This window comes from Pyricularia grisea (genome assembly GCF_004355905.1).
Source record: "Pyricularia grisea strain NI907 chromosome Unknown Pyricularia_grisea_NI907_Scaffold_1, whole genome shotgun sequence".
NCBI lineage: Eukaryota > Fungi > Ascomycota > Sordariomycetes > Magnaporthales > Pyriculariaceae > Pyricularia > Pyricularia grisea.
This window is the reverse complement of record NW_022156716.1, coordinates 4819088-4842224: the sequence shown is the minus strand read 5'-3', so window position 1 is coordinate 4842224 and position 23137 is coordinate 4819088. Positions and strand designations below refer to the sequence as shown.

Genomic DNA, 23137 nt, shown 5'->3' with positions numbered 1-23137 from the left:
TTTCAGCGGGCGGAGCTCGGCCTGGCTCCGAGGCTTCAATAGTGGACCAGTGCGTGCTTTGCAGCCTGGGGGATGCAGCTGATACCGTGCCTGTAGCTGCAGGGGGCCCAGTGCAATGTGCTGACTTTGTGGATCTCAACGGGCTGTCATAGAAGTTCGTTGAAGCCACGGCGTATGGAATTATTCTTCGCGCCCGCTTGGCTTCTGAGATCAGACCGATTATTGCGACAATAGCTTTGTAAATCAATTTGCTTCTGATCAAAAGTATCCGTATTGCCAAGAATTGGAGCCCTACTTCCTCACATTATAAACGCGGTGTGCTTACTATATGACTCGGATTGAAGCCAACTAGATATGATTCATGATGTCTGTTGCCGTAATAAGCCAAAAAGTATCATTTTATCCAAACGGCGCTTAGACCTTATCGAGGACCTTGATGACAAAAAAAAGAAGCCAACCGGGTCAGTGGGTGGCAACTTGCCCAAGTCAGTTTAGGGTGTAACTGCAAGGAAGGCGGGGGGAGAACGATAGAGTAACAGTGATTGCGTACCCCTCTGTCTCAGTTGCTCAAGTTGTAATCGTTTAATTATGCTATCATCAAATCCGAGAGGACCCTCAATGTCAAAAGAATTCCATCATTTTCATGTGCAGTGCGCAATGCGATTGTCGGCCGCTACCCACCTTCCCCATAGAATGGATGAAGCAAGCTCTTTCCATGCCGGTATCGCAGGGCAATGGCATGCATGTATGATGTAAGATTCAGACGATTCGTCTCCAAGATTGCGGCTCTGGTAACCCGCAAAGCGCTTGGCTAACCCACAAAATTATGGGCACTTACTTCGTACAAAAAAAAAAAAAAAAAAAAAAAAAAAAGAAAAACAGATTTGAGAGTGGAGTCTCAATGAGAACTGTGTGTGGATCGAACACGTTTGACGTTACGATATATTGATAAGGGATAATACAGGCGCCGGTCAAATATTTGTACTCCATAATTAATGATTTTCTCGAAGAGAGATATACAATAGTAGCACGAACCTATCGCGCGGATGGCCCGCGTATCAGTGCTCCGAGTACCTAGCAGGGCTTGCAGGGTTACAGGCCCGAGTTATTTACCCTCGGCCTTTTGTCCGTGTAAAAGAAAAGTAATTGAATCCGAGCCCAGGGGGCATTTTATACACGTGCAGTTCATCGCGGGTTGTCAGGTGAAAATCCCGAAAATAAACAGACTTGAATGAATAAACAAGCTTGTCACAGCGGCAGCAACTCGACAGGACGGACTGTTGTGTCGTAACTCTAATGCACACATCAGTACACTGGAACGTCAAAAGTATCGCCCGCTTCTCGGGCGAAGGGGAACATGACTAAATCTCCGGGAAAACATTCATATTATTGGTGTATTATTAGTATAGTCACCATCTTCCGGTGAGTCTTCAGTCCGAACACGATTTACTTTATGCAGATCACAGTATAAGCTAAAAACAATGAACCATTCTGAACGATTATGACCCTGACCTCTCCCCAAGGATTGATATGAGACCAGATCAGATATTACCACGTAGTGACATCCAATGTACACGTGATAACTTTGAGCGTTACATTCTCGAAACAGGTCATATCCCATATTTGATGCGTTGTAGACGGGTACATCCGAGCGGACTCCTGTCACAAAGGTTAGTTGGCATAAACTCAAGGCTTGCTTCCATTGATGTTTTTTTTTTCAGATATTTAACAACGGGAGAAAAACGCCCGGACTGCATCAATATATGGCTTAGCCCCTGCAGAAATTGCAACAAAATGGGCCTTTTCCCGTGTTGTTAAGTCTTTTTTGATTTTTGGTTTCCCCCAATGAAGCCGCCTCCCAAAAAAAATTCGCGAACCCTCAACTCCCTGTATAATACCTCAGCAATATTATTACAGATGGATTAAACTGGACAAAAGAAGAACAGATTCTGATTTTTTCGTCTGAAATAGTCGTTTCAACTCTAGGGTGAGTACTTGACTACCTCAGCCCATAACCATGCCCTTCATACCAGCGAGATCACCCTCCTTGGCTGCGATCTCGAAGTAGCCATAGATGATACTATATGAATGTTAGCAAAATTTGTCATTTAAAACTCGGGAGAAGTTTCATGAGGACGTTTAACTTACGTGACGGCAAGTAGGGTACCAGTACCCGAGCCCAAGGCACCCATGAGATCACTGGCGACGGAAAGAGCACCAATGCAGGCACCACCGAAAGCGGCGGCAGTAGGGATGATGCGCTTAAGCTCCTTGTACATGCTCTGGTCACGGTGACCGGCCATGACAAGTCCCTGGTCTTTGAGCTGCTTGGCGACATCACGGGGGCTGGAGCCTGAGACCTCAATCCAAGTCTTGGAGAAGACGGCGCAGGCAGTAAGCATGTAAACAATGTAGAGTGCCGTGTGGATGGGGTCGATCAGAGCCTCGGTGAAGTTCATGGGAGGCGACATGTAGTAGGTAAGACCCGAGATGGCCGAAAGCTGCGAGCTGCCCTCCTTGGCCTCCCAAACACCGAAGAGACGGACCAGGAGGTTCTCGGGGAAGCGGGAGTAAAGCATCTGGGAGATGATGAAGATGTTGGAGGAAAGGGCGCTCTGCAACATGATAGGCATGTTGGAGGTGTAGAACAGGCGGACAGGGTACGAGCCACGGGCACCACGCTGGCGCGAGGACTTGACCGGGATCTCAACGCGAAGACCCTGGAGATAGATGACGGCGCAGAACACCAGCAGAGTTGCCAGTAGGTTCATGATGTTGGGAAGGTTCTGGCGGTAGAAGGCCTCCTGCAGAGCGCGCTGCTTGTTGGGCCAGGTCATGAGCAGGTGGAACAGAGCAATGACGGCACCCTCATACTCAGGGCCACGGCCAGTGTTGATGCTGGTGGGCGAGAACGCCTTCCACATGATGGACTCGCAGATGTTGGTGGCGATGAACAGCGAGATGCCGCTGCCCAGGCCGTATCCCTTCTGCAGAAGCTCATCCAAAAGAATGACGATCATGCCGGCAATGAACAGCTGGAGAATCAGGAGGAAGACGATACCGGCGCCGAGTTCGGACGGGGGACCGTAGAGACCAGTGAAGACGTAGACGGTGGCAGTGCCGGCAGACAGGATGAAGGCGAAAAGCTTCTGAGCAGTCTGGTACAGCTCGCGGTCGGACTTGAGGTCGAGGTTGACATCGATCATGTGGGTGCCAGCGAGGAGCTGGAAAACCATGCCAGATGAGATGATGGGCGTGATACCAAGCTCCATCAGCGTTCCTCTGTTACTCGCCATCATCATACGCAGCCAGTATAGGGGGTCGGAGGTGTCCGAGGATACAATGCCATAGAGGGGCATCTGGCTCATGACCAAGAAGATCAAGAGGGTGAGACCTGTCCACATCAACTTTTGGTTGAAGGGGATCTTGGTCTCGGGTTGCTGAACCTCGGGGAGGAACGGCACGAAGGGCTTGACGAGGTCAAGGAACCGTACTGTAGGGCGCAGGAGGAGTCAGAAGAGGATTCGGCAAAGAAAATAAAGCCATTGTTACTATAGGCTGTCATGTAAAGCAGAAGCTTGACCCAGGAGGATTCCTGTTCGCGATCATTATTCTCGAGCACAAGTCTTGCGACTTGCCCGCAAAGTAATGGTTACGCGACGGGCGGGCACATTGCGATCGGGTTTGCGCGCATTGGAGGCTGAACTTACAAGAACTCATGATGGGCGAATTATATGCAAACAGTCATCTAAAAAGGTGGTCTTGTGGTAGAAAGAAAAAGAGAGAAGCCCAATCAAGAGGCCGGCGAGGTAGCAAACGAGTCGCCTTTTTGACTTTGAGGAAGAAAGGAAAGGCGCAGACAACACGATGGGAGGCGACGGAAGCTGGTAGATGATCTGGCTCCAAATTCCAAAGTGTGTAGGTGTTCAATTTGCTAAGTGGATAGCTAGCCACGTGGCCCACTTTTCTCCTGAAGAAGGGGGTAGTGTGGTGGCTTGAAAATGTGGGAGGGGACCCTGATGTGTGGAGCGGTTGTGGCTAAGCGATCCAGCTTGGCTAGCACACCCATGTCTCATGTCTGCAACACCCGCGAAAGAAGGGGACTTTCATCCAATACCACCAAGTCGTCCCGCATAGGAGTCACACTTAACCTTAATCATCTATACCTACTTTACGGAATTAGAAGTATCAATTGAACGTGTTCCTTTTTACGGGAGTAGCAGTTGCATGTGGGCAGGATTATTCCCCCGCATTAGGCCCTTTTTCGGTCTGAGGCCTAATTATTTATCGATTTTCACTATCAGGCGAAATGCCTCAAGAATGTCTTCTCAACAAATCCCTTCATCTCCTGAGCCCTTGGTTGTGGTCATGGGCTCAACAGGAACGGGCAAATCTGATGTATGCATATTGAGTTCTATTATTGCAAATATTTCCCCATGCATCTTCTCTTTACATTACCAAATGTGCTTGAGCCGGGGGAAAAGAAGCACCTCAAATATTTGGGCGTCAACAAAAGATGAATAAAGGACAGAGAAAAAAAAATTTATGTACTAACATTTTGTACTATGCATCACCCCTCAGCTTGCCGTAGAAATCGCCCGCCGCTTCAACGGTGAGATTATCAACGCCGACGCCATGCAGATGTACGAGGGTTTGCCCATCATCACCAACAAGATCACCCCGGAGGAGCAGCGCGGCGTGCCCCATCACCTCCTCGGCATGATCGGCCTCGAGGAGCCGACGTGGAATGTACACCACTTCCGCAGGGAGGCCAGCAGCATCATCCGCGAGATCCGTAGCAGGGGCCACCTGCCCATCCTCGTCGGCGGCACGCACTACTATCTGGACGGCCTGCTCTTCGACCACCATCTCGTCGCCGCCTCCCCGCCGCCTGAGGAGGGGGACAAGGATTGTCCAGCACCCGCAGCAGACCTCCCCGCCACCCCAATTTCTCGGGATCCCGCCCTCGAGGAGGCTTCAACCGAGGAGCTGATGGCTCGGCTGCGCGAAGTCGACCCCGTCGAGGCAGACAGGCGACACCCCAAGGACAGGCGCAAGATAATGCGGTCCCTGGAAATCTACCTGACCACCGGCCGGCGGGCATCTGACATCTACGCCGAGCAGAGGGAGACCAAGGCAAAGATGCAGCAGCAGCGGCGGCCGTCCGACGGCGACCAATCGTCGCAGCAGGGTCACGCACCCATCTTCTTCTGGGTGCACTCGGAACGCGGCGTCCTCAACGATCGTCTCGAGCGCCGCGTTGACAAGATGCTGGACAATGGCCTCATCGAAGAGACGCGCCAGATGCATGCCTACCTGCGCCGATCTACCCTGGAAGGCATCACTATAGACCGGACGACGGGCATCTGGCAGTCGATTGGCTTTAGCGAGATCGAACCGTACCTGGACGCCCTGCACAGACAGGCCGAGGGTGAAAGCATTCGAGAACAGGAACTGGGGGCCTTGAAGCTCGCGGGGGTGGATTTGATCAAGCAGGCAACTAGGCGGTATGCCAAGGGTCAGGTTCGTTGGATTACGTACAAGACCTTACCTCTGATTCAAGACGCAAACATGCTTCCCAACCTGTTCCTGATGGACAGCACCGATGTTACGCGCTGGTCACCTGAAGTCGTCGACAAGGCCCTCAACATAATGGACAAGTATCTTGGTGGACTTCCATTGCCCGAGCCAGCCGAGGTGTCCAAGGCGGCCCGGGAGGTTCTTGGTACTGTTATTGCGTCAAGCAACCAAAAGGAGACTCCGTGCAACAAGACGTGCGAAGTGTGTCACATCACGGTACTTACGGAGGAAAAATGGCTTGTCCATATCAGAGGTCACCGCCATAAGCGGGCGGTCAAGTCTGCCAACAAAAGAGCATTTGTTGCTGCCTATTTGGAGGGTAAAGAACGAGGTGCAGCTGAGAAAATACAGGACGAGAACGACGATGAACCAGTCGCTCTCCGTGCTGAAGATAACCAATAATACAAGAAAAATATGGGAACGAAATGTAATGAACAAAACCATGAGGTTCTTCTGGCATCAAGGCGTGACAAAATATATGGCGCTAGTTTTGGGAAGATATCAACATCGCTAGAGAAAAGAACGATTGCTCGCGAGAGAAATGTCAGAATGAATTGCAAGGTCAACATGACAGCCATCAAGGCAACCAGCAGAGAGGAATCGTCTTGTGCAACGATACCAATAGCTAGCCAGACATGAAAAGAATTAAAAAAAAAAAAAAAAAAAACTATGACACCGAGTGTTCCCCAGTGGTCAGCCACCTAAGCTTTCGTTCGGCCCTCATTAAGTCGGTACGAGGAGATGAGAAGTATTGATTTTGGAATCAGCGGCGTCCAGAAACGGACGCCTTGGCTCCTCCTTGCTCTCCCGCCAAATGCACTGATCGGCAGTAGTCGCCCGAAGGCATCCATCCATCTAATGTGATAAGGTGGAACGGTGAACCACAATCTGGTCACAAAAGACTAAACATATATAACTTGTTACCGCTCTAAATGCGAAATGTGCCTTACTTCTTTCCTTTTCCATCCCAAGTTCTATGGAGACAGAATTCTTTCTTGAAAGCTGGGTCACCAACGACAGGGACGACGATTGCACACTTATCGTACGCTCTCCAGGAGCTATTTATTATCTCGGTTGGATACCTTCAGAGTTTCAGTCAGCGCCAGGCCTTCTCGCAAACTTCCTCACCTGACTTATTATCTTAAAAATCAGTTTAAGCCCCTGAGAATGACAATAATTATGATTACAGCGGCGAAAACGACCTGTTCACCCTTTAGCAGATAGAAGGAGAGAAACTTAAACGACCTTTCGACAAGATCTTTTCCGCATTTGCGCCAAGCCCTCCGAGCCCTCCTTTCACACTTGACAACTGGTTGAACCCTGAATGGTCCTTTTGAATGGCCACTGTCGACGGTGATGGTTTTCTAATAAGCCCAAAGAGAGAGGAAAGGTGTCCGTTTTTACCCCCAGGGTACCAGCAAGACTTCTATCAAGCCTTGATTTGGTTAAAAGGGTGCCAAAATGGTATTCATCGCGCGAGGTCCAGATAATTCCAATAGCAAAGTCTGGCAAGAACAAGAATCCGCTTTTATCCACTCCATCCAAAGTACTCACCGACAATGTCATTTGCCATTTCAAAGGCTTTACGGGTGGACATAAAGGAGCTTTCCAAGAACTTGATAGTTATTGCAAACTATCCATTGGGTTAGCCACCGGCGGAATCCCATGCGACTTATGCATTTGTCGACTTCATGGTCTGGTATGCGATAACTCTTCGGAACAAGCACGCATTGTCGGAATGCTACTAGAGTATATCAAGCCCAAGATCACTCCTGCACCCAGCACACTGACGAATGTGGCTATGTCAGTCGACAATGAAATTCGGCGATGTTGGTCCCAAGAGCTGGAATCGAACATTCGCTGTCTTCATAGAGCTGTGGGCGGCTATACTCTCTCATGGGTCAGTCCCGAAAACTGTGGGACGACGGATGGTGACCTTGAGGGCTTGTCGAAGATAAAGTCCTGGCTTAGTACCTATAATTGAGCAGGCCCCAAAATATTTTGAAACCTGGTCACTTACGATTCCCTCCATCTTACAGTGCGATTTCTTCTAATCTTCTTTTTTTTTCTTGCAAACATTAAAACGTGCTCCCTCTCATGAGTTCTCCAACCCATTGGACCAGGTAAAGCTATTTAGGCCTAAGCACGTTGACGAAGTTTCATTGTGCTCCCAACGCTTACTAGGAGCTTTTCAAAAGCAAAGACGGAGCCATGGAGCTTGCCGAATCGTCTACGGGCAACCACCTCGATATGTGTTCAAATACAGTATAGTGTGAAAAGTGGTACAAAGTAAGTGTAAAAATGAGTCCAATTTTGATCCAATTGCAAACTGCTCCTACCATGGAATACAACAAGAGAAACATGCTGGGTTCATTTATACGGGAGAGATTTGGGAAAACAGAGTGCCTTTTGAACCGACCATATTTTGGAGGGATAGGATTGTTAGATAGCTTGTTTAGTCCAAGACCGCATATCAGATACCCGACCAGTACTGAGCTGCACTGATTTAATCATGACCCTCATTTGCCTGGCCGTATCGCTCTTGACCATATCCCCCTTGATCATATGCATCCTGGTTGTACCCCAGTTGGGAGAAGCTCTCATACTCCGAACTATACCCCTGCTGTTGGTAGCAGTTGCCATGTCCCTGCGGGTGCCTGTTTTGCTCTTGGCTAAAAAAAAAAAAAGAAGAAGCAGAAGTAAATGTAAGTGTCAATGTGCGCAAACCTCAAGAATAGGTGGTCGCATAACTTACTTGATTACTGATGAGCAACCTTTGCAAATAGTGTGCGAGCAGTGGCACACTTCCCAGGAGCCTCCTTCATTCTGCCGTTTACATGCGCAGCAAGACCAGCCGAACTCTTGGAGATACCATACAAAGCAATTTGGCTTCTGACAGTAACCGCCAGTGTTGACAACAGACGTCGGGGGACTTTTGCATTGGAGAAGTCTGTTCGTCTTCTTATGTCGACGGTTGGCCTTTACTGCTTCCGGGCAGTCTGCGGGGTTGTCAGGATTCATAACACTAGGACCATTGTTGTGACCACATTCGAACTTGTGGGTAACTTTTCGGCACATTTTTTTTGTTTTTTGTTTAGGGCGGAAATGGTTGAAGTATCTTTGGTGGTAAAAGCGATCAGGGTGAGTGATCTTGACACTAATCACACAGATCAAACTAAGGGGGATCTAAAGTGGATATTGCGACTATGGCACAGAGCCTTCCATAGCGAAACCTCGTGCACACCTGGAAAGTTACTAGCTCTTAAGAAATCAAACTTGAAAATAACTACCTGAATTAATGTTCCGGCTGAAGCTGAGAACTAAAACATGACCAAAAATAACGTACCACCACAGCACACTTTGCAATGGAACGACGATTTGTGTCCATTCAACTTTGAAATGCGATTTAAGAGCAAACTGTGTGACCCGATTGCTTCGTTGGCAAACCAGGGATCCAACCAAATTTATGATCTAAAAACACAGGAAGCCTCATTGTATTGAGCTAGGCGCCCAGACGCCGATAACCCGCCAGAAGATCCCTAAGCTCCCTGCATATGTCGATGTGACTTGTTATTCTCAGCTCCAATGACATATAAACTCATCTTATTACATATCAATTTGTCTGTTCAGCGAGGGGATGAGAGGTCTTGGTTCCTCCCCCTCATTGGTTTGACGAGGGGAGAATGGACGGGATTCCGTATATTCCAATGGGTATTGGTCGTACATGGTGACAGGTGAAGACAAATGAGATAATGAATAGTCATTCCAATTGAGAAATTCGTAGTTATAACCAAGAACAAAAAAAAAAAAACATACAACACCGAGGATTCCCCAGTGGTCACCCACCTGAGTACTAGTTCGGCCCTCACTGGTTTGACTAGGGGAGAGCGGACGGGATCCCGTATATTCCAGTGGGTATGGTCGTATGTGATTGTGGACCGGTTTGGATCAAATCAAGTTGATACAATGTGCTTCTTAGCCATCGCTTTGACACCCGATCCTGGCTCTCGTTCACCAAGATGATATGAAAATCAGTGAAAATGTGAGGAGCTTTCAATACCTCTCCAGCATCACTTGCGCCAGTAACATATTCTCTCTCCGATTGATCCTCAAATTACTGGTACGTTGAGCAGGCATGATGCCACATTCACCGAAGCCTGGGCAAGAACAGGTAACCGCAGGGTCGAAAAGGGCGCGTACGCCAGCATACAAATCTTTGATTCGGTAAAGTCAAACGCCTGTATCACCCATAATGATTGCAGTCCAGTTCGACGCCTCAATCAAGTTGTTCCCTCTAGAGCTTCTCTTGCTTCTGACCCAGACCCAATTCCTGGTAGAATGCCTCTGTGCTCGGCTCACGGCCCAAGAATTGCTTGAGGGTCTCCATCTCGTCCTGCGACCCGCCTCTCTCCAGAACAGTGTGGCGGTACCGCCTGCCCTCCTTACCGTCCATGGGGTCCTTTCGGAAGACGCTGAAGAACATATCAGTGGCGTACACAAGCGACGAGAGGTAGCCGTAGTAGCCAGCATCATATCCACCGATGAGATGACCGAAGCAGGCTTGGCCGTTGCCCCAGTTACTGAATGGGGATTCAAGTCAGTAAAAGTACCCTTCCTTGAAGATTGAGAGGGTGATATAAAAGTTTGGGAAGGATATTGAAACATACCTCGGCTCACCCAGTGCCTCTGGACCTTTGATGCCGCTAATGTCGGCCCGAAGGTCATTGTACACGGCGGAGAAATCCATCTTTTTCAGTTCTTCATGCGACTCAGGAGTGTGAATCGTCATGTCAAAGATACCAAAGTGCAGCTGTCTGAGGTTAAACAGTGCCCCGTTGATGTGCTTAGTCTTGATAAGAGCCTTGGTAAGATCCTCCGGAATCGGCTCTCCAGTTTGGTAATGCGACGATAGCGCCCTGAGCTGTTCAGGTGTCCAGCACCCTGTGAAAAGCGGGCGTCAGTATTTTGTCTTTCTTTGTTCCTACCGCAGCTTCCCTCTGCATTTTTGTAGGCAATCCGACAAGAAGCTGGCGCTTTGATCGATAGCCAGTTTGAAGAAGAAGAAAAAAAAAAAAAAAAAAAAAAAAAAAAAAAAAAAAAAAAAAAACAGGTAGATGCGGTGTCGATACTTACATTCTTCGAGAAGCTGGCTGGGGGCCTCAACAAAGTCCCTCACCGTTGACGTTCCCTACAGAGGATGAATTCACACGTTAAGATGTATTTAATAGCCACAGGCGTGATGAAAGGACTTACATGGAAACGGCTGTAACGTGTACGGCCTGTAAGGTCGTGAATACCGTGGCCGAGCTCGTGGAACAATGTGACCACTTCCTCATGCTTCAAAAGACTGGGCTTGTTCGGTGTCGGTTTGGAAAAGTTGCAGACAAGTGCAGTAGCTGGATACCTGCGGGATCCGTCGGCCTTGAGAAAGCCGGGCTGGAGGTTGAAGTTGGCGGCATGGCCGTACTTGCCTTGGCGAGGGTGCAGATCCAAGTACAGGTAGCCAACAAAATCGTCACCTTCCGAAGCATCATTCCAGACGCTGAAGATGATGACGTCGTCGTGCCATGCGATATCCTCTGCCTTTCCGGTGGGACTGATGCGCGCACGATCTTCGGGGGTAAGCTCAACGAACACGAGACCAAAGAGGTGCTCAAAGATCTTAAGCATGCCGGCGATTGTGTTGCTGAGGGGGAAGTACTCGGCAATCTTGTTTCCATCGATGCCGTACTCCTGCATTATCATCAACCTATCGTAATATCTGTGGTCCCAAAGGTAGTAGTTGCCGTCGAATTCGGCACCGCGTGCCTGGGAGTCCTGCTTTTTGATCTCAAGAAGATGCTCGATCTCCTTCTTACCACCATCTGCAAGGCGAGTGCGAAGGTCGTTGAGGAAATCCTTCACAGTCTTGGGCGTCTTGGCCATCTTGTCCTCAATGCGCACAGTTGCGTGGTTGGGGTAGCTGATGAGACGTGCAGCCTCATCTCGCAGTATAATAACCTCGCGGAACAGCTGGGAGCTGGTTAGCCAATTGCTAAAATAATTCGAATTATCTGGACTGCCAGATCAAACCACTAGTAGCAAATGGCTGCTGGGCAGAAGAGGTTAATCGGTGCAAAAAAAATCAGATAGACACTTACGTCAACGTTTGATCCGCACTTGTTCTCGTTGGCAACAAACATTTTCCTTCTTGTCTCGGGGTTCTTGGCGTATTTGAGAGTCGGCCACAGCTCAGGGTACTTGAACGAGACCTTCAGCTTGCCCTCATTCTCACCAGTGCCCTTCTCAAGCGTTGAGATGGTGTCCTCGGGGACACCATCGAGCTCAGACGGCGAGAACCATACTCCACCACTCTCCTCATTGAGGTTCTTGGTGAACTGGATGGTCAACTCGCTGAGACGCTTCTTGATCTCCTTGAAGCGATCGCGCTGGGGGCCAGCCGGGAGACCCAGTCCGTTCTTGATGTAGCCCTTGACGTCCTTCTCGAGCATCCTCGCCTGCTCACCATCAATGCTAGAGGCCTTGGCGATGCCGTCCTTGCCGCCGTAGACATTGAAGGTGGCGTCTACGAGCTTGTAAACGTCCTCGCGCATCCCGCATTCGATTCCGAATTCGTCCATGATCCGCTCGGCCTCGGTACTGGCGTCGCGGAGGGAGGCATCCCCGCTGACGTACTGGTAGAAGCCCAGAATCCTGGATGACAGTGCATTCTGGTTCTCGTCGGCTGCCTGTGGCTCCATGACGGCCTCAAAGGTGGTCTTGGACTTGTCATCCGCGGGGATCTCGGCTACCAACTTGTCCAGCAGCTGGCGGGTTGTGTCACAGAGTGCCTTGGCATCGCTCACGATGCTCTCCTTGGTGCCGGTGAAGGTCGGGGGCGCCTGGGGCGGCGACTTGTACTTGTCCATCGCCATGCTGGTTGGATGAGCGAGGATTGGTTTGTAGGTTCGTGTGGGACTCGTAGCCGTCGAGGCTAGGGATAGTCTGGAGGATGTTGCGAAGCTGGAACTTGGACTGGTGCTCTTGTGAGCTGCGAAATTGGAGGGCGGATTGTTTCGGAGGTTCGACAAGAACAGCGAGATGCGAGGATAGAACCGTGGGGCCGCCAGCATGAGGGCTGTGAGGAAGAAGAGGGAGAAGGAGACGACAAAGAGGAAAGAGAACCGTGCCCGAAGCGCCGCCAGTGTGAAAGATGGCAGTAAGTAAGTCTGCCCGTGCTTGGAATGCGGGTTGGACCGCTTGAGTAGGTTGATCTCCACTGGCTTGCCTAGGTACTACTGGTTGAAGTAAGTTGACCGGGATTCAGGTCACTGTCGGAGGGGTTTGGGATTGGACGAAATGCAATCGTTGGGTTGAAATGGGGCTAGGTATAGGTGCGTTGTAGCATAGTTGTACAGTAGGAGGGGAGGTTGAAAGTTTGCTGATGTGTCGCTCGCTGTCAGCCTCTCTGGCCGAAGCTCAGCTGCCAGTCACAAACCCAGTCCGAGCTGCACAACACCTACCCCGCAATGTGAGATCTTGATTCAGGGGTAGCAGCTAGGAAGCCAAGTAAGTAACCCTTCGGTGACCGATTGATTGTTTGGCAAAATCATTCCGCATGTTCTTATTAAAGAAATCTAACGAGTGCAATAAACAAATACCGAGAATTATTACCTCTTCTAGTTCCTTTCTCTTTTTCTTACCGCTCAGCTTTTTGTTTAACGAATTAGCCTCGAGGCGATTCCATGCGCAATGGTGCTGCAAGCACATGTTGCGGCCGACCCCTGGTTCTTCGGCAAATGTCTCCGCTAGTGGGTCATCCTGACAAGTGGAGCGCAGCCAACTAACACTTAGACTAGATCACGGAGTTATACAGTACCTAGCGGTAGTACAGTATATGACCAGGTCGAAAGATAAAGATTAGATCCATGTATTCGCATGGGAGGGAGGTCATGGCGATAACCAACTGTATACTTCTCCTTGCCACCCTCTTAACTCCGATTGCACGTTTGGGACATGGGTTTTACAGAATCATCCGAACGAACATCTTGCCTAGGTACTGATAAATATCCGTATCGCTGCCCTTTCTCACCATAGAAAGCTAAATACTGATGAGATGCAAATTAAAGATAGCATCAATGCCCCTGAGAAAGCTAGAGAGACCAATCCCTCGAGAATCCAACTGATAAAAAGCTGTAGTCAACAAAAGAATCCATTTAGATGGCTGTTCTATTTGCCCTCTCAAAGCTGAGTTTGAATTGTAACAGCAACATGTGCAAGTTGAGATGATAAAGGGAGGAGTATAAGAATGAAAAAGTCACATGATGCCAAGTCAAATTGCCTCAACAAGAATTTAAACAGGTTGATTTGCGTTAGGCAAGGAGTTGCCATCATACCAAAATACGTTGCGGCAGTCCCAAGCTGTCAGTAAAACGACGAACTATTTAGATCTGATCTAGAACTAATACTACCTAAGTATCAGATAGTAATAGTTGCGCTTGAAAGGATATTCTGTTATGAAACGCGCATTGCAAAAATCATACTCGATTTGTACACCGTAACTTCCCAACAAATAATTTGGCTGATTATCTGGCGTAATCGTTGGTGGGATGATCTGGCGGGGACTTTCCGCATTATAGCGGAAATTATGGAGCGACAGACCTCTAGGATAGGCATAGTGTGAAGTATCACAGGCAGCATCTGCCTAAAGGCCCACCCACTCCTGCCTCGATGATTCTTTGATGGCCACGAGTATGAATTCCTACAGCAACCGACAAAAATACGTAAGATGCTTTCGTGGACTCGATAGCTTTCGATAGGAAATGCAAAACAAAAAGCCGATATTAATATGTATAATTGCGGGCAGTACAGAGTTTGCGAAATTCATATTTACCCGGGGAGGCTAAATAAAGTGGTTGACTATTCCTGGCACTTGGAAGGTTTAGCTTTGCTTGAACTTGTAATACTGACCGCAGTTTTTTGGTATCTAGGTACCTTACGGGTGTCCAGGATGTTCATGTCTTATGCTTCCATAGACTGAGAATTATACTTGGAGAATCGGGGGGTATAGATCAAAAATCATAAGAAACTCCATTTATGTCATGAGGAAAGACAGAAACCTAAGCTATGTTTTGATATAGGATGCTAAAAGGCTCTCCATAGGACTTTGACTGTATATTTGAATCCCAGACTCAGAAACTATAGAAAAACACAGTCAAGCCGCTTTCATGACGCCAAAAGCAAAGTCATAGAGGGGAGATATCAAAAAATAAAGAAAAGGAAACGTAGAAAGGTCTTTTAATAGCGCTGATATCATTGTCAATACTGTTGTGATTGTACCAGAAAGGTATAGAAAAGGAAAAGTTCGTATACTTGTGCAACCATTAGACTTCCAACAACAACAAAACAGATACTAAATGTATCCGGACCCGCTGTCACTGGACAAGTCAAGGTTATGTAGTCTTTCGGTTTCGTCTACATAGTCGTTGACCACATCCGATAAAGATGATGAATCACTAGATTCGCTATCCGCATAACTACTGCTGGTGTCACTACTGCTCTCTGACCCAGTCCCAAATTCATGCATGCTCTTGTGGAAAGGATGTTCTGGGATGTGAACCCTCTTCCGTGTATTATAACACTTTGTGCAAAGCGCAAAGTTTATACACTCGGTACAGCTGTAGACAAAGCCCGCTATGTCCTAAATGGGGGGTTGAGATGAAGCGGTCAGCTAACTTTTTTTTAAAAAAAGAAATAACGATCGATTGATCAAATGCTTGAATAGAAGTGACTCACGCATAGGCAGTAGTCGCAGTAGGCTCCAGGATTCTCTTTTAAGCGCAATACATTGGGTTGGCGTCCACCTTCAGAAGCATGAAGAGAGGTCGTCTGCTCATTGTGTATTTCCAGATTTTGTCCGACAAGTCGTGCTTGGTCTCCCTCGGTATTGATAATGCTCGTCCGACTAACTCTCTCTGGAGAAACAGGTCTACTTCTGGCCCGAACACTGCTTGCAATGTTCAAAAGATCCTGAACTGAATCTGGCGCACCATAGTACCGTGAAATTTCCATGACGGAGCCCTTTCGGTCTCCGATTGCGAATTTGCACCCTTTGCGTACATCTGCACCATTTTCCAGCAGGAATTGAACAATTTCGGCCTGAGAAGTCGGCTCCTGTCGGGTCTGGTAGGTTCCCCAACACCTGGCGGCCCAGCAAAGCGGCGTCCAGCCATCAGAGTCGGTGTCACCAACTGCTTGGCTTCCCAGGATTTCTAGGGCCCTCTCGAGGACATCAACCTGACCACCTTGAGCAGCCCAGTGCACTATTGTTCGACCGGCGTTGTCATGCAATGTGGCATCAGCTCCGGCGGAGAGTAAGATCTCCATGAAGTCAAGCCGGCCGCTCAAAGCAGCAAAATGTATGGGTTGCCTGCCCATCTGATCAGGGACATTAGGTCCTGCACCGCGGCCAAGAAGAATTTCCAGTAGTGTTGGTGAGGATCCCTGCCAAGCAGCCACAGCAAGCGCCGTCCCAAAATTTCCACCCGTCTTGCGAACATCAGCACCCTTATCAAGCAAGTAAATCACTGTCTCATGAACTAACTGCTGGCTTAGTCCCGAAGACATGACTGCCGATTGCAGGGGTGATCCGGCGTTACCTCGCACACATGAGTTGATATCGGCGCCGGCCTCGACTAAACACCTCATAATATCAAATGCCTTTCGTCGAGCAGCAACATGTAACGGACCTCCAATGATTGGAGACAGTATATTAACATCTGCGCGACCAGACCTCAGGAAAATCTTTGCAGTCTCATCCATCCCTAGATTCAGCGCAACTGACAATGGAGTGACGCCCTGATTATTCTGGATGTTCAACGATGCGCCCGCGCGGACTAGCAATTTGACATTCTCAGACTGAGTCCGCATCTCCTCACTCAGACAATGCAAAGGAGTGTTGCCCTCGTTATCTTGCACGTTGATATCAGGTCTGAACTCGAGCAGTGCACTCAGTGAGTCTTTGTTCAAGGCGAGATGCACAAGAGAGCGCCCATTGTGCAATCTGAGGCCAACCTGGGCTCCTGCATCGCCAAGAAGTCTAACTTCTTCTGTGAGACCAGCATCAACCGCGAATGCCAGAGCTGTCCAGCCTGTGTACGGATCAATGTCGGATCTTTGAAGTTGAACGTTGACATCCACTCCGTATGCAAGCAGGATCTTGACAAACTTGGTTCGGTGCTCCTTGGCAAGGTGACAGAGGCCGAGCATCAAGGGCGTAAGTTTCCCCGGAGGGTTTCGGCTCGGGTCAGCCTTGTGATCGAGGAGGAGCTTCAAAATATCAAGGTGCTTAATTGCGTGGCTGAGTGGGCTCAGCTGTTCCTTAGCCTTGAGCTTGGGTTTGACCTTGGCATTGGCCTTTAACAGAATCTGAACCACGGCCTGGTTCCCCTTCCTAGCCGCATAATGTAGTGGAGTCATACCATCATAAGCTTCATGGTTGACATTGGCACCTCGTCCAGCCAGGTAGGACACAACAGAGAGCATGTCTGGCGCATCAAGCCAGCATGCCAAAGAAAGAGCTGTCACTCCTGTATCTGTAGTCGCCGCATCAATGATGGCGCCGTTCTCAACAAGAATTTTGATGATGTCCAGTCTGTTGGTCAGACCTGGCGCACTGACAGCTTGAATGAGGATTGGGGGCTGCAGTTCGGCGTGGTAAGGAGTTGCCCCATGGGCTATTAGTAAGTTGCAGATTTCTGCAGAGCCGCGACTGACTGCGTATTTAAGAGGCGTGCCGGTTGGGCCAAGAATATTGGAATCAGCCTTTGCCTTTAGCAGGGCCTGCACACAGCGAAAATTGCCCTCTTGAGCAGCCACGGCCAGAGGGGTCCAGCCACGGTCATTCCCGTTACCGTCGCCGAGATTTGGATCTGCACCCAGTTCGAGCAAGACCTCGACCACTCTCCAGTTCCCCCAGAGAGTGGCATAATACACAGGTGACAGACTTTGCCGACTGTCTCTCTCGTTGATGTCCATACCCCCCTTGACCACCAACAAACGGCACACATCAGCATGCCCAGCCATTGCGGCTATGTGGAGAGCTGTTTGGCCAAAGCCGTTCCTGTGTTTTGTGCTTGCTCTGTGCTCAAGTAGTGCATCAACAACATCAAAGTGCCCGCCCCTGGCAGCTCGTAGCAGAGGTGTGCTCGCCAGGCCTAACTGGCTATCCTCTACCTCGCATCCTGCACCAAGAAGACCAAGGACAACATCACTGTACCCCAGCCAAGCAGCTCGAGTCAGATTCGAGACCATAGATGACCATGGGAAGTTGGGATAGTTTGAGATAATGTGTTGGATCAACTCAAGCCAAATTTTGCGATGTCCAGCGGACCCTGCCGCATGTAGAGCTTCTTTGACTGTCGAGGTTCGTGGTGTAGACAGTTGCAGAAGCAAACGAGCCGTATCGAGATTTTCGTTTAGGCATGCTTCAGACAAGCCATTGGCAAAGTCCTCCTCACCCTGTCGCCAAGGCTCAGCAGAGTGTGACAGTCCGAGGCCGGCCAAGAGAGGGTAAAGCGACTTGAAGGACTGGCCACTCCTCAATACCGGACTCGAAAGAGCCCAGTATCCTTTGGCCCACGTGGCAGCTGCCCCAGACTCAATCATCTGTTTCAAAAGTGATCTTACCCCTAAAATTTGGGGTCGATCATCCGCGTTGAGCTGAGCATAGTGCTTGGCCCAGTATTTGATGGCGTATCCGCGGAGATCGTATCGACTGTATGTCAAGGGAGTGGTCACAGCTCCGTATGTAGAATCGCCATATTTGTCCTCTATCAGCTTTCTCACCTGGCGTCTTATAAGGTAGTTGAGGCATGCCTTGGTAATGTCCGAGTTTGCATTTCTTTTTGTGACCTCCCATACCAGGAGGTTTCCATTAGTCGCTGAGGCTAGAGGCTTGTACAATATACTGCGCAGTCGCGGAGACACAATGCAGAGCTCGTGTTGCTCTAAGCATATTATGCCAGCAAACCACTTGAGTATTTTTGCCTGAAGATTATCGACATGTCGAAATGGCGGCGGCGCTATGGACTCCCCATCATCTTGATCAGACCCAATCATGAGGGCAGCTCCAAGTTCCCATTTTGTGAGTGCTGTTTGAGCATAAAGAAGCCAACGCAGTGCTGCGAATCCAAGTTCAGGCTCTGGGACGCGGAGCAGGATGCGCTCCACTATATCCTCGATTGAAACTCCAACGACTGGGCCCAAAATGGATTGAACTGAAGCAATCGCTGGCCATTGCTCATCGTTGCTCACATAGCTAACAATTAGTCGGTGTACATCCGCCTCCACGCCAACAATTTTCGACAGTTCTTGATACAAATCGAGGTCAAGACCGCGCAGTTCGGGCTTGTGCGACAGCAGCTCGGCAACTTCTAGTTTGATGGCCATATCTCCCGGGACTGTAGATCTTGGGGACTGCAATCTGGCCTGGTCAAGATCCAGGAAAGGCCAGTCTTTGAGCTCGTCTTGCAAAGTTCTCGGTGCCCTAGAAGTAATGCACAACCTCCAGGGCCGTTCCTGCGTACGCGAAGCCTGGGTGAAAAGGTTTAGGAAGGCTTGTCGGGACTCTTGATCACACTCTTCGAAACGGTGAATGATGCATGACACGCCCTCGATCTCTCCGCGCAGTCGATAGTATTCAAACCAATTCAACAAGTCGTAGTCATTCCACCCTCGATCCTGTAACAGTCTCTCAAACTGAGCATGGACAATCTCCGAAAGTGTAGGAAAGTGACAAATTAGCTGCGCCAAAAACGTGGCCAACATGTGCTTTATGGCGTTGTTTCGCACATCTGAGCGGCGGAAGCTGTAGTACAGCACCACCTCCCCGTTTGATCCCCGGCGGATGTTGTCGTCAACATGATAGAAGATGTATTCCGAAGCTTGGCGGACACCCTCATGTCCGTAAATGTATAGTATCTGCGGATTCCTCTGATTGAGCCAATCCCTATACGTGGCATTTCCAGGAATCCAAGTGAAAGGATGATATGGGCCTGGCCCGGTGCTCAGGTTGGGGATGAAGGAGGCAAGTGACAAGAGAACGCGTTCGTGCTCAAGGTTCCCGGGGTTTGGAACAATTTCTTTGAGGTTGTTAGAAAATGACTGTGAACATAGGCAGAATTGGAAACGTTTGAAGACATTCAAACTTACGATCTTGACACTGAGCCATACGCTGCTCAATGTAGCTAGCGTCGCCCTCCTCACCAGATGCGCATACTCGTGTTTCAAAGGCGACCCCCATAGTGCCAACGAAACTATCAAACACTTGGTTGACATCACCTTCTGCCCCGAGTCCGGCGTGTATGCTGAAGACATATGATCTGAAAGAATGCTTTGATTCGACAAAGGCGTTGTTGATCTCAATGACTGCGTCTGCAAAGCCCCGAAGAGATGTTATGGCAGCACCATCCTGCAACTTCCCACCGTCATGGTTAAAGGCAAACCTTATAATTCGGTTTTCCATATCCATCTTGTTGATACTCCGATGTGGGCACCCGTAAAAGATCTAAATCAGATTGTAAGCCCCGAATATGTCCGAAAATGACGATGAGCAACGTTAATGTTGGCAAAACAGAAAGGGATAAAGCATACCAGAACGCGAGTGTAGTCAAATATTTCGCCATAGAGCCTGGGTTCAAGCCCCGCAAATGTCAATGCCTTTGATGGCAAGTCTGTTAGCATGCTGATCTGGTTCTTTTGCAGTTGTGATCTTCCCTTACATCTTTCAGGATTGTTGCACCAATATCATGAGCAACAAATAGGACCGGTCGCTTCTGCTGATTACTGTCAGTGCAATTTCTTTCTCTTTTTGCTATGAGTTTATCTTGTTGCTTTACCTGCAGCTCTGAAGCCTTTCCACCGGATCGTCGCTCAAGTTGAAGCTCGTCTAGCAACTGCTTAGCAACACTTCGAATGGCTCTTCGACTTTGGCTGCCTGCGAGTATTTGTTGTGGGTCGTAGCCAAAGACCATCGCCCTTTGATGAGCAGCCTGTCCAGACTTTGGAATCCAGTCACTGGAGCCGGCACCTGGGTTGATCCATGGGCTTTGCCTATTGCCATGCAGGCCATGAATAACGATGATGCTGTTTTACTTGCAATTAGCATCGGTAGTATCCGACTGCAAATGATACCTAGACGTTGGCATCAAGTGATCTTACTCGAATTCTTGGAGAAACTTTGATGATGGATTGGTCCCAAAGAAGTCTGTCTCGGCTTGCGGTATGATCACCGTTAGGCCCGCCCGTTGGTGATCATTCGAGGTCGTTGCTTGCCCAAAGCCTCCGTATGGGTAGGGGGAAATGAGTGGGGAAACGCTGAAGCCTTCCACATTGACCAAGCTGCTGGCTCTCCGTTGTCTTACCGGCACCGATTCCTGTTGGGCTTCTGGGTCGATGGCAATGATGGGCACAGTTTCAATTCCAATATCCTCGGTAATCTGAGCGTCCATGTTGACTGGCTTGGACTCTCGCCGCGACCCTCGCCGATTGCCTGGCCCGGGACGGAGAGATCGATCGTCCGTTAAATGCCCCATTGCTCAGTGAAATACAGTATGGAAGATTTTTACTTCAGGAAACAGCTTTCTTGGACCAGATTGGTAGGAATGAACTAGCAAAAGACGCATGGAAAGGGATAAGTCTTGGTAAATAAGCTAGTACTTGGGTACAAGATGAGTGTGTAGAAGGATAACACGATAGATATGAGATACGAACTGGTTCGTAGATGACGGACTCTCGCATCTAACCTAGTTTAAGCAGTCACGCAATCAAAGTAGAATGAATCACAAGGGCAAGGCAAACCATCAACGAACAGGGAATTGAAGGAGCGGGAAAACTGTAGAAAATGGGCGAAGTTTCGGGTAGGCAAATCGAGACATGTGCGAAAGTGATGGGTGTACCGCCAGGTAAAATCGTATAAGAGCGGCTTGGAAACTTGGGTGTCGGTACATTGCGGCTGTATCATCCCGCCTTCGCCAAAACTATTGAGGTCTAGACCTCAGAGCAGGCAACTAAGGCGGCCTCGGGATTCTTTTTAGCCCCACTGGCCAGGTGGAATATGCATCTTTCATGTAGTGCGACAACCACACTCACACCTTATAACAGTGCGACAAGGCGCAGGATGCAATCCAGCAACTTTGTTCCTCTGACGAATGACAGCAAGTCTCGACCATGATTGACTATCGCAGCTGCATGTACGGGCAGGCTACGAAGACTGGAGAGTTGTCCCAGTCAAGATCCTGCTTGACGGCAACAGATCATCCTGGTGGAGTTGGATCGCTCCAAGCTCATCCAAATTGACCAATTCCAGATTTGCGCTGTCGAAGCTGCAAAGATGATTGCTAGGCCGGATGGATGGGTCGTATATGATCGGATCGTCCTCTGGCTTCCCACCAAGCAGATGCTTGATGGAGGTTTTGAAGTCAACTTTGGCCTTAATTCGAAAAGCACTGCGGAATAATTCGTCGTCAAAGCGTCGAAGAAGTAGTACAGCGGTTCGGAAGAAATTGGGAATGCCGGTTCTTTGTGAAGCGTTTTCCATGAGGGTCCACGATGCCCCATTGGGAGGCCCATAGGGCCGTTTCACCAAGTCAACACTCCCAACCACGATGGTAGCGTCAGTGGTGGTACGAGAGACCCTCACGTCTCGCCCGGAGCCCAAATATCCCGAGTGGCCGATAGGGATATTTAGGTCAAAATGAGCAGATATCTGTTCATCCTGTGTTGTTGGACACAGGATGGCCCTTCCTCTGTGGGCGATCTTGACAACTTCAGGGTCTTTACCCCTGCCCAGAGAGGAGAACAAGAACTCGATTTGCGCTCTCTCGACCCGACGCCCATGTTTTCGTGAATCAAAGCTAAATTCATAGACAACGAGGGTGGCTCGATCTTCGCCTTTTTGCATGAAGCCATGAATTACGTCAACTCCGTGACACCGGATGTCGATCGCCCCTCTGCGCTCAGTGATATTCGAACGCTGTGCTGGCGTGATAGGGTCATTTCTGGTTCTGTATTTGCCGTCGCCTTCTTCGTCCAGTCCGATGTCGAAGGAGAAGCGATATGCTCTCCCAGTTCCGTCCTCGAGAATCATAATGGTTTTCTCGCCGCTGAATATGGTCCAGTTGTCTGCACTTGTGTAAAAGCACCTGAGATGGCTGTGTATGTAACTATTAGTACTAGTTGAGCCTGTATACTGGTGAATTACGAACACAAGTCATATTTATGAAAGTTCTATCATTTGACCCGTGAACAATAGTAGTGTCTTGGTAAGGCTGGCTAATATGCGAGCAGGCGTTGGGGCGGTTGATTACAGTACACACACGGTACACGTCAGAATCTTCGGGTGGTCAGCTCTGGGCTGAGATGGTGTGCAAGTGCCTAGTCTGCTGAGTTTGACAAAGTTGTATTGGATGCCGATGTGGCATTTATTAAGAACGGCAATATGAACCGTTCTCCCATCGCGATGCAAGACTCTGCAAAGTACCTAAATGGGAAGGTGGGGATGCATGACTGTAGCCGGTAA

The 23137-nt window shown here is 49.1% G+C and overlaps 7 protein-coding genes across 7 annotated transcripts; 3 read left to right on the top strand and 4 right to left on the bottom strand.

Moving 5' to 3' along the window:
• Window positions 1-1680: 1680 nt before the first annotated feature.
• On the bottom strand, window positions 1681-3907 carry PgNI_01474 (uncharacterized protein). The gene is made up of 3 exons (XM_031121545.1): window positions 3711-3907; window positions 2149-3493; window positions 1681-2080 (listed from the first exon to the last, which is right to left on the bottom strand). Exons 1-3 carry the CDS (start codon window positions 3718-3720, stop codon window positions 2005-2007), a joined length of 1431 nt encoding a protein of 476 aa, XP_030986289.1. The 5' UTR covers window positions 3721-3907; the 3' UTR covers window positions 1681-2004.
• Window positions 3908-4182: 275 nt separating this feature from the next.
• Window positions 4183-6216, top strand: PgNI_01473 (uncharacterized protein). The gene is made up of 2 exons (XM_031121544.1): window positions 4183-4398; window positions 4582-6216. The coding sequence occupies exons 1-2, from the start codon at window positions 4228-4230 to the stop codon at window positions 5980-5982; spliced, it is 1572 nt and encodes a 523-aa protein (XP_030986294.1). The 5' UTR covers window positions 4183-4227; the 3' UTR covers window positions 5983-6216.
• A 340-nt stretch (window positions 6217-6556) lies between these two features.
• On the top strand, window positions 6557-6917 carry PgNI_01472 (uncharacterized protein; the record flags this gene model as incomplete). The annotated part of the gene is made up of 2 exons (XM_031121543.1): window positions 6557-6622; window positions 6801-6917. The coding sequence occupies 2 exons, from the start codon at window positions 6557-6559 to the stop codon at window positions 6915-6917; spliced, it is 183 nt and encodes a 60-aa protein (XP_030986295.1).
• On the top strand, window positions 6918-7564 carry PgNI_01471 (uncharacterized protein; the record flags this gene model as incomplete). Its single annotated transcript, XM_031121542.1, has 2 exons — window positions 6918-6970; window positions 6991-7564. The coding sequence occupies 2 exons, from the start codon at window positions 6918-6920 to the stop codon at window positions 7562-7564; spliced, it is 627 nt and encodes a 208-aa protein (XP_030986292.1).
• A 449-nt stretch (window positions 7565-8013) lies between these two features.
• Window positions 8014-8658, bottom strand: PgNI_01470 (uncharacterized protein; the record flags this gene model as incomplete). The annotated part of the gene is made up of 2 exons (XM_031121541.1): window positions 8014-8252; window positions 8336-8658. The coding sequence occupies 2 exons, from the start codon at window positions 8656-8658 to the stop codon at window positions 8087-8089; spliced, it is 489 nt and encodes a 162-aa protein (XP_030986293.1). The 3' UTR covers window positions 8014-8086.
• A 942-nt stretch (window positions 8659-9600) lies between these two features.
• PgNI_01469 (uncharacterized protein) lies at window positions 9601-12930 on the bottom strand. Its single transcript, XM_031121540.1, has 5 exons — window positions 11721-12930; window positions 10834-11592; window positions 10714-10768; window positions 10248-10521; window positions 9601-10160 (listed from the first exon to the last, which is right to left on the bottom strand). The coding sequence occupies exons 1-5, from the start codon at window positions 12690-12692 to the stop codon at window positions 9875-9877; spliced, it is 2346 nt and encodes a 781-aa protein (XP_030987563.1). The 5' UTR covers window positions 12693-12930; the 3' UTR covers window positions 9601-9874.
• A 1586-nt stretch (window positions 12931-14516) lies between these two features.
• PgNI_01468 (uncharacterized protein) lies at window positions 14517-22833 on the bottom strand. The gene is made up of 7 exons (XM_031121539.1): window positions 20779-22833; window positions 20457-20703; window positions 20340-20396; window positions 20212-20277; window positions 19771-20125; window positions 15355-19700; window positions 14517-15259 (listed from the first exon to the last, which is right to left on the bottom strand). Exons 1-7 carry the CDS (start codon window positions 21150-21152, stop codon window positions 14972-14974), a joined length of 5733 nt encoding a protein of 1910 aa, XP_030987562.1. The 5' UTR covers window positions 21153-22833; the 3' UTR covers window positions 14517-14971.
• Between the last annotated feature and the right edge of the window lie 304 nt (window positions 22834-23137).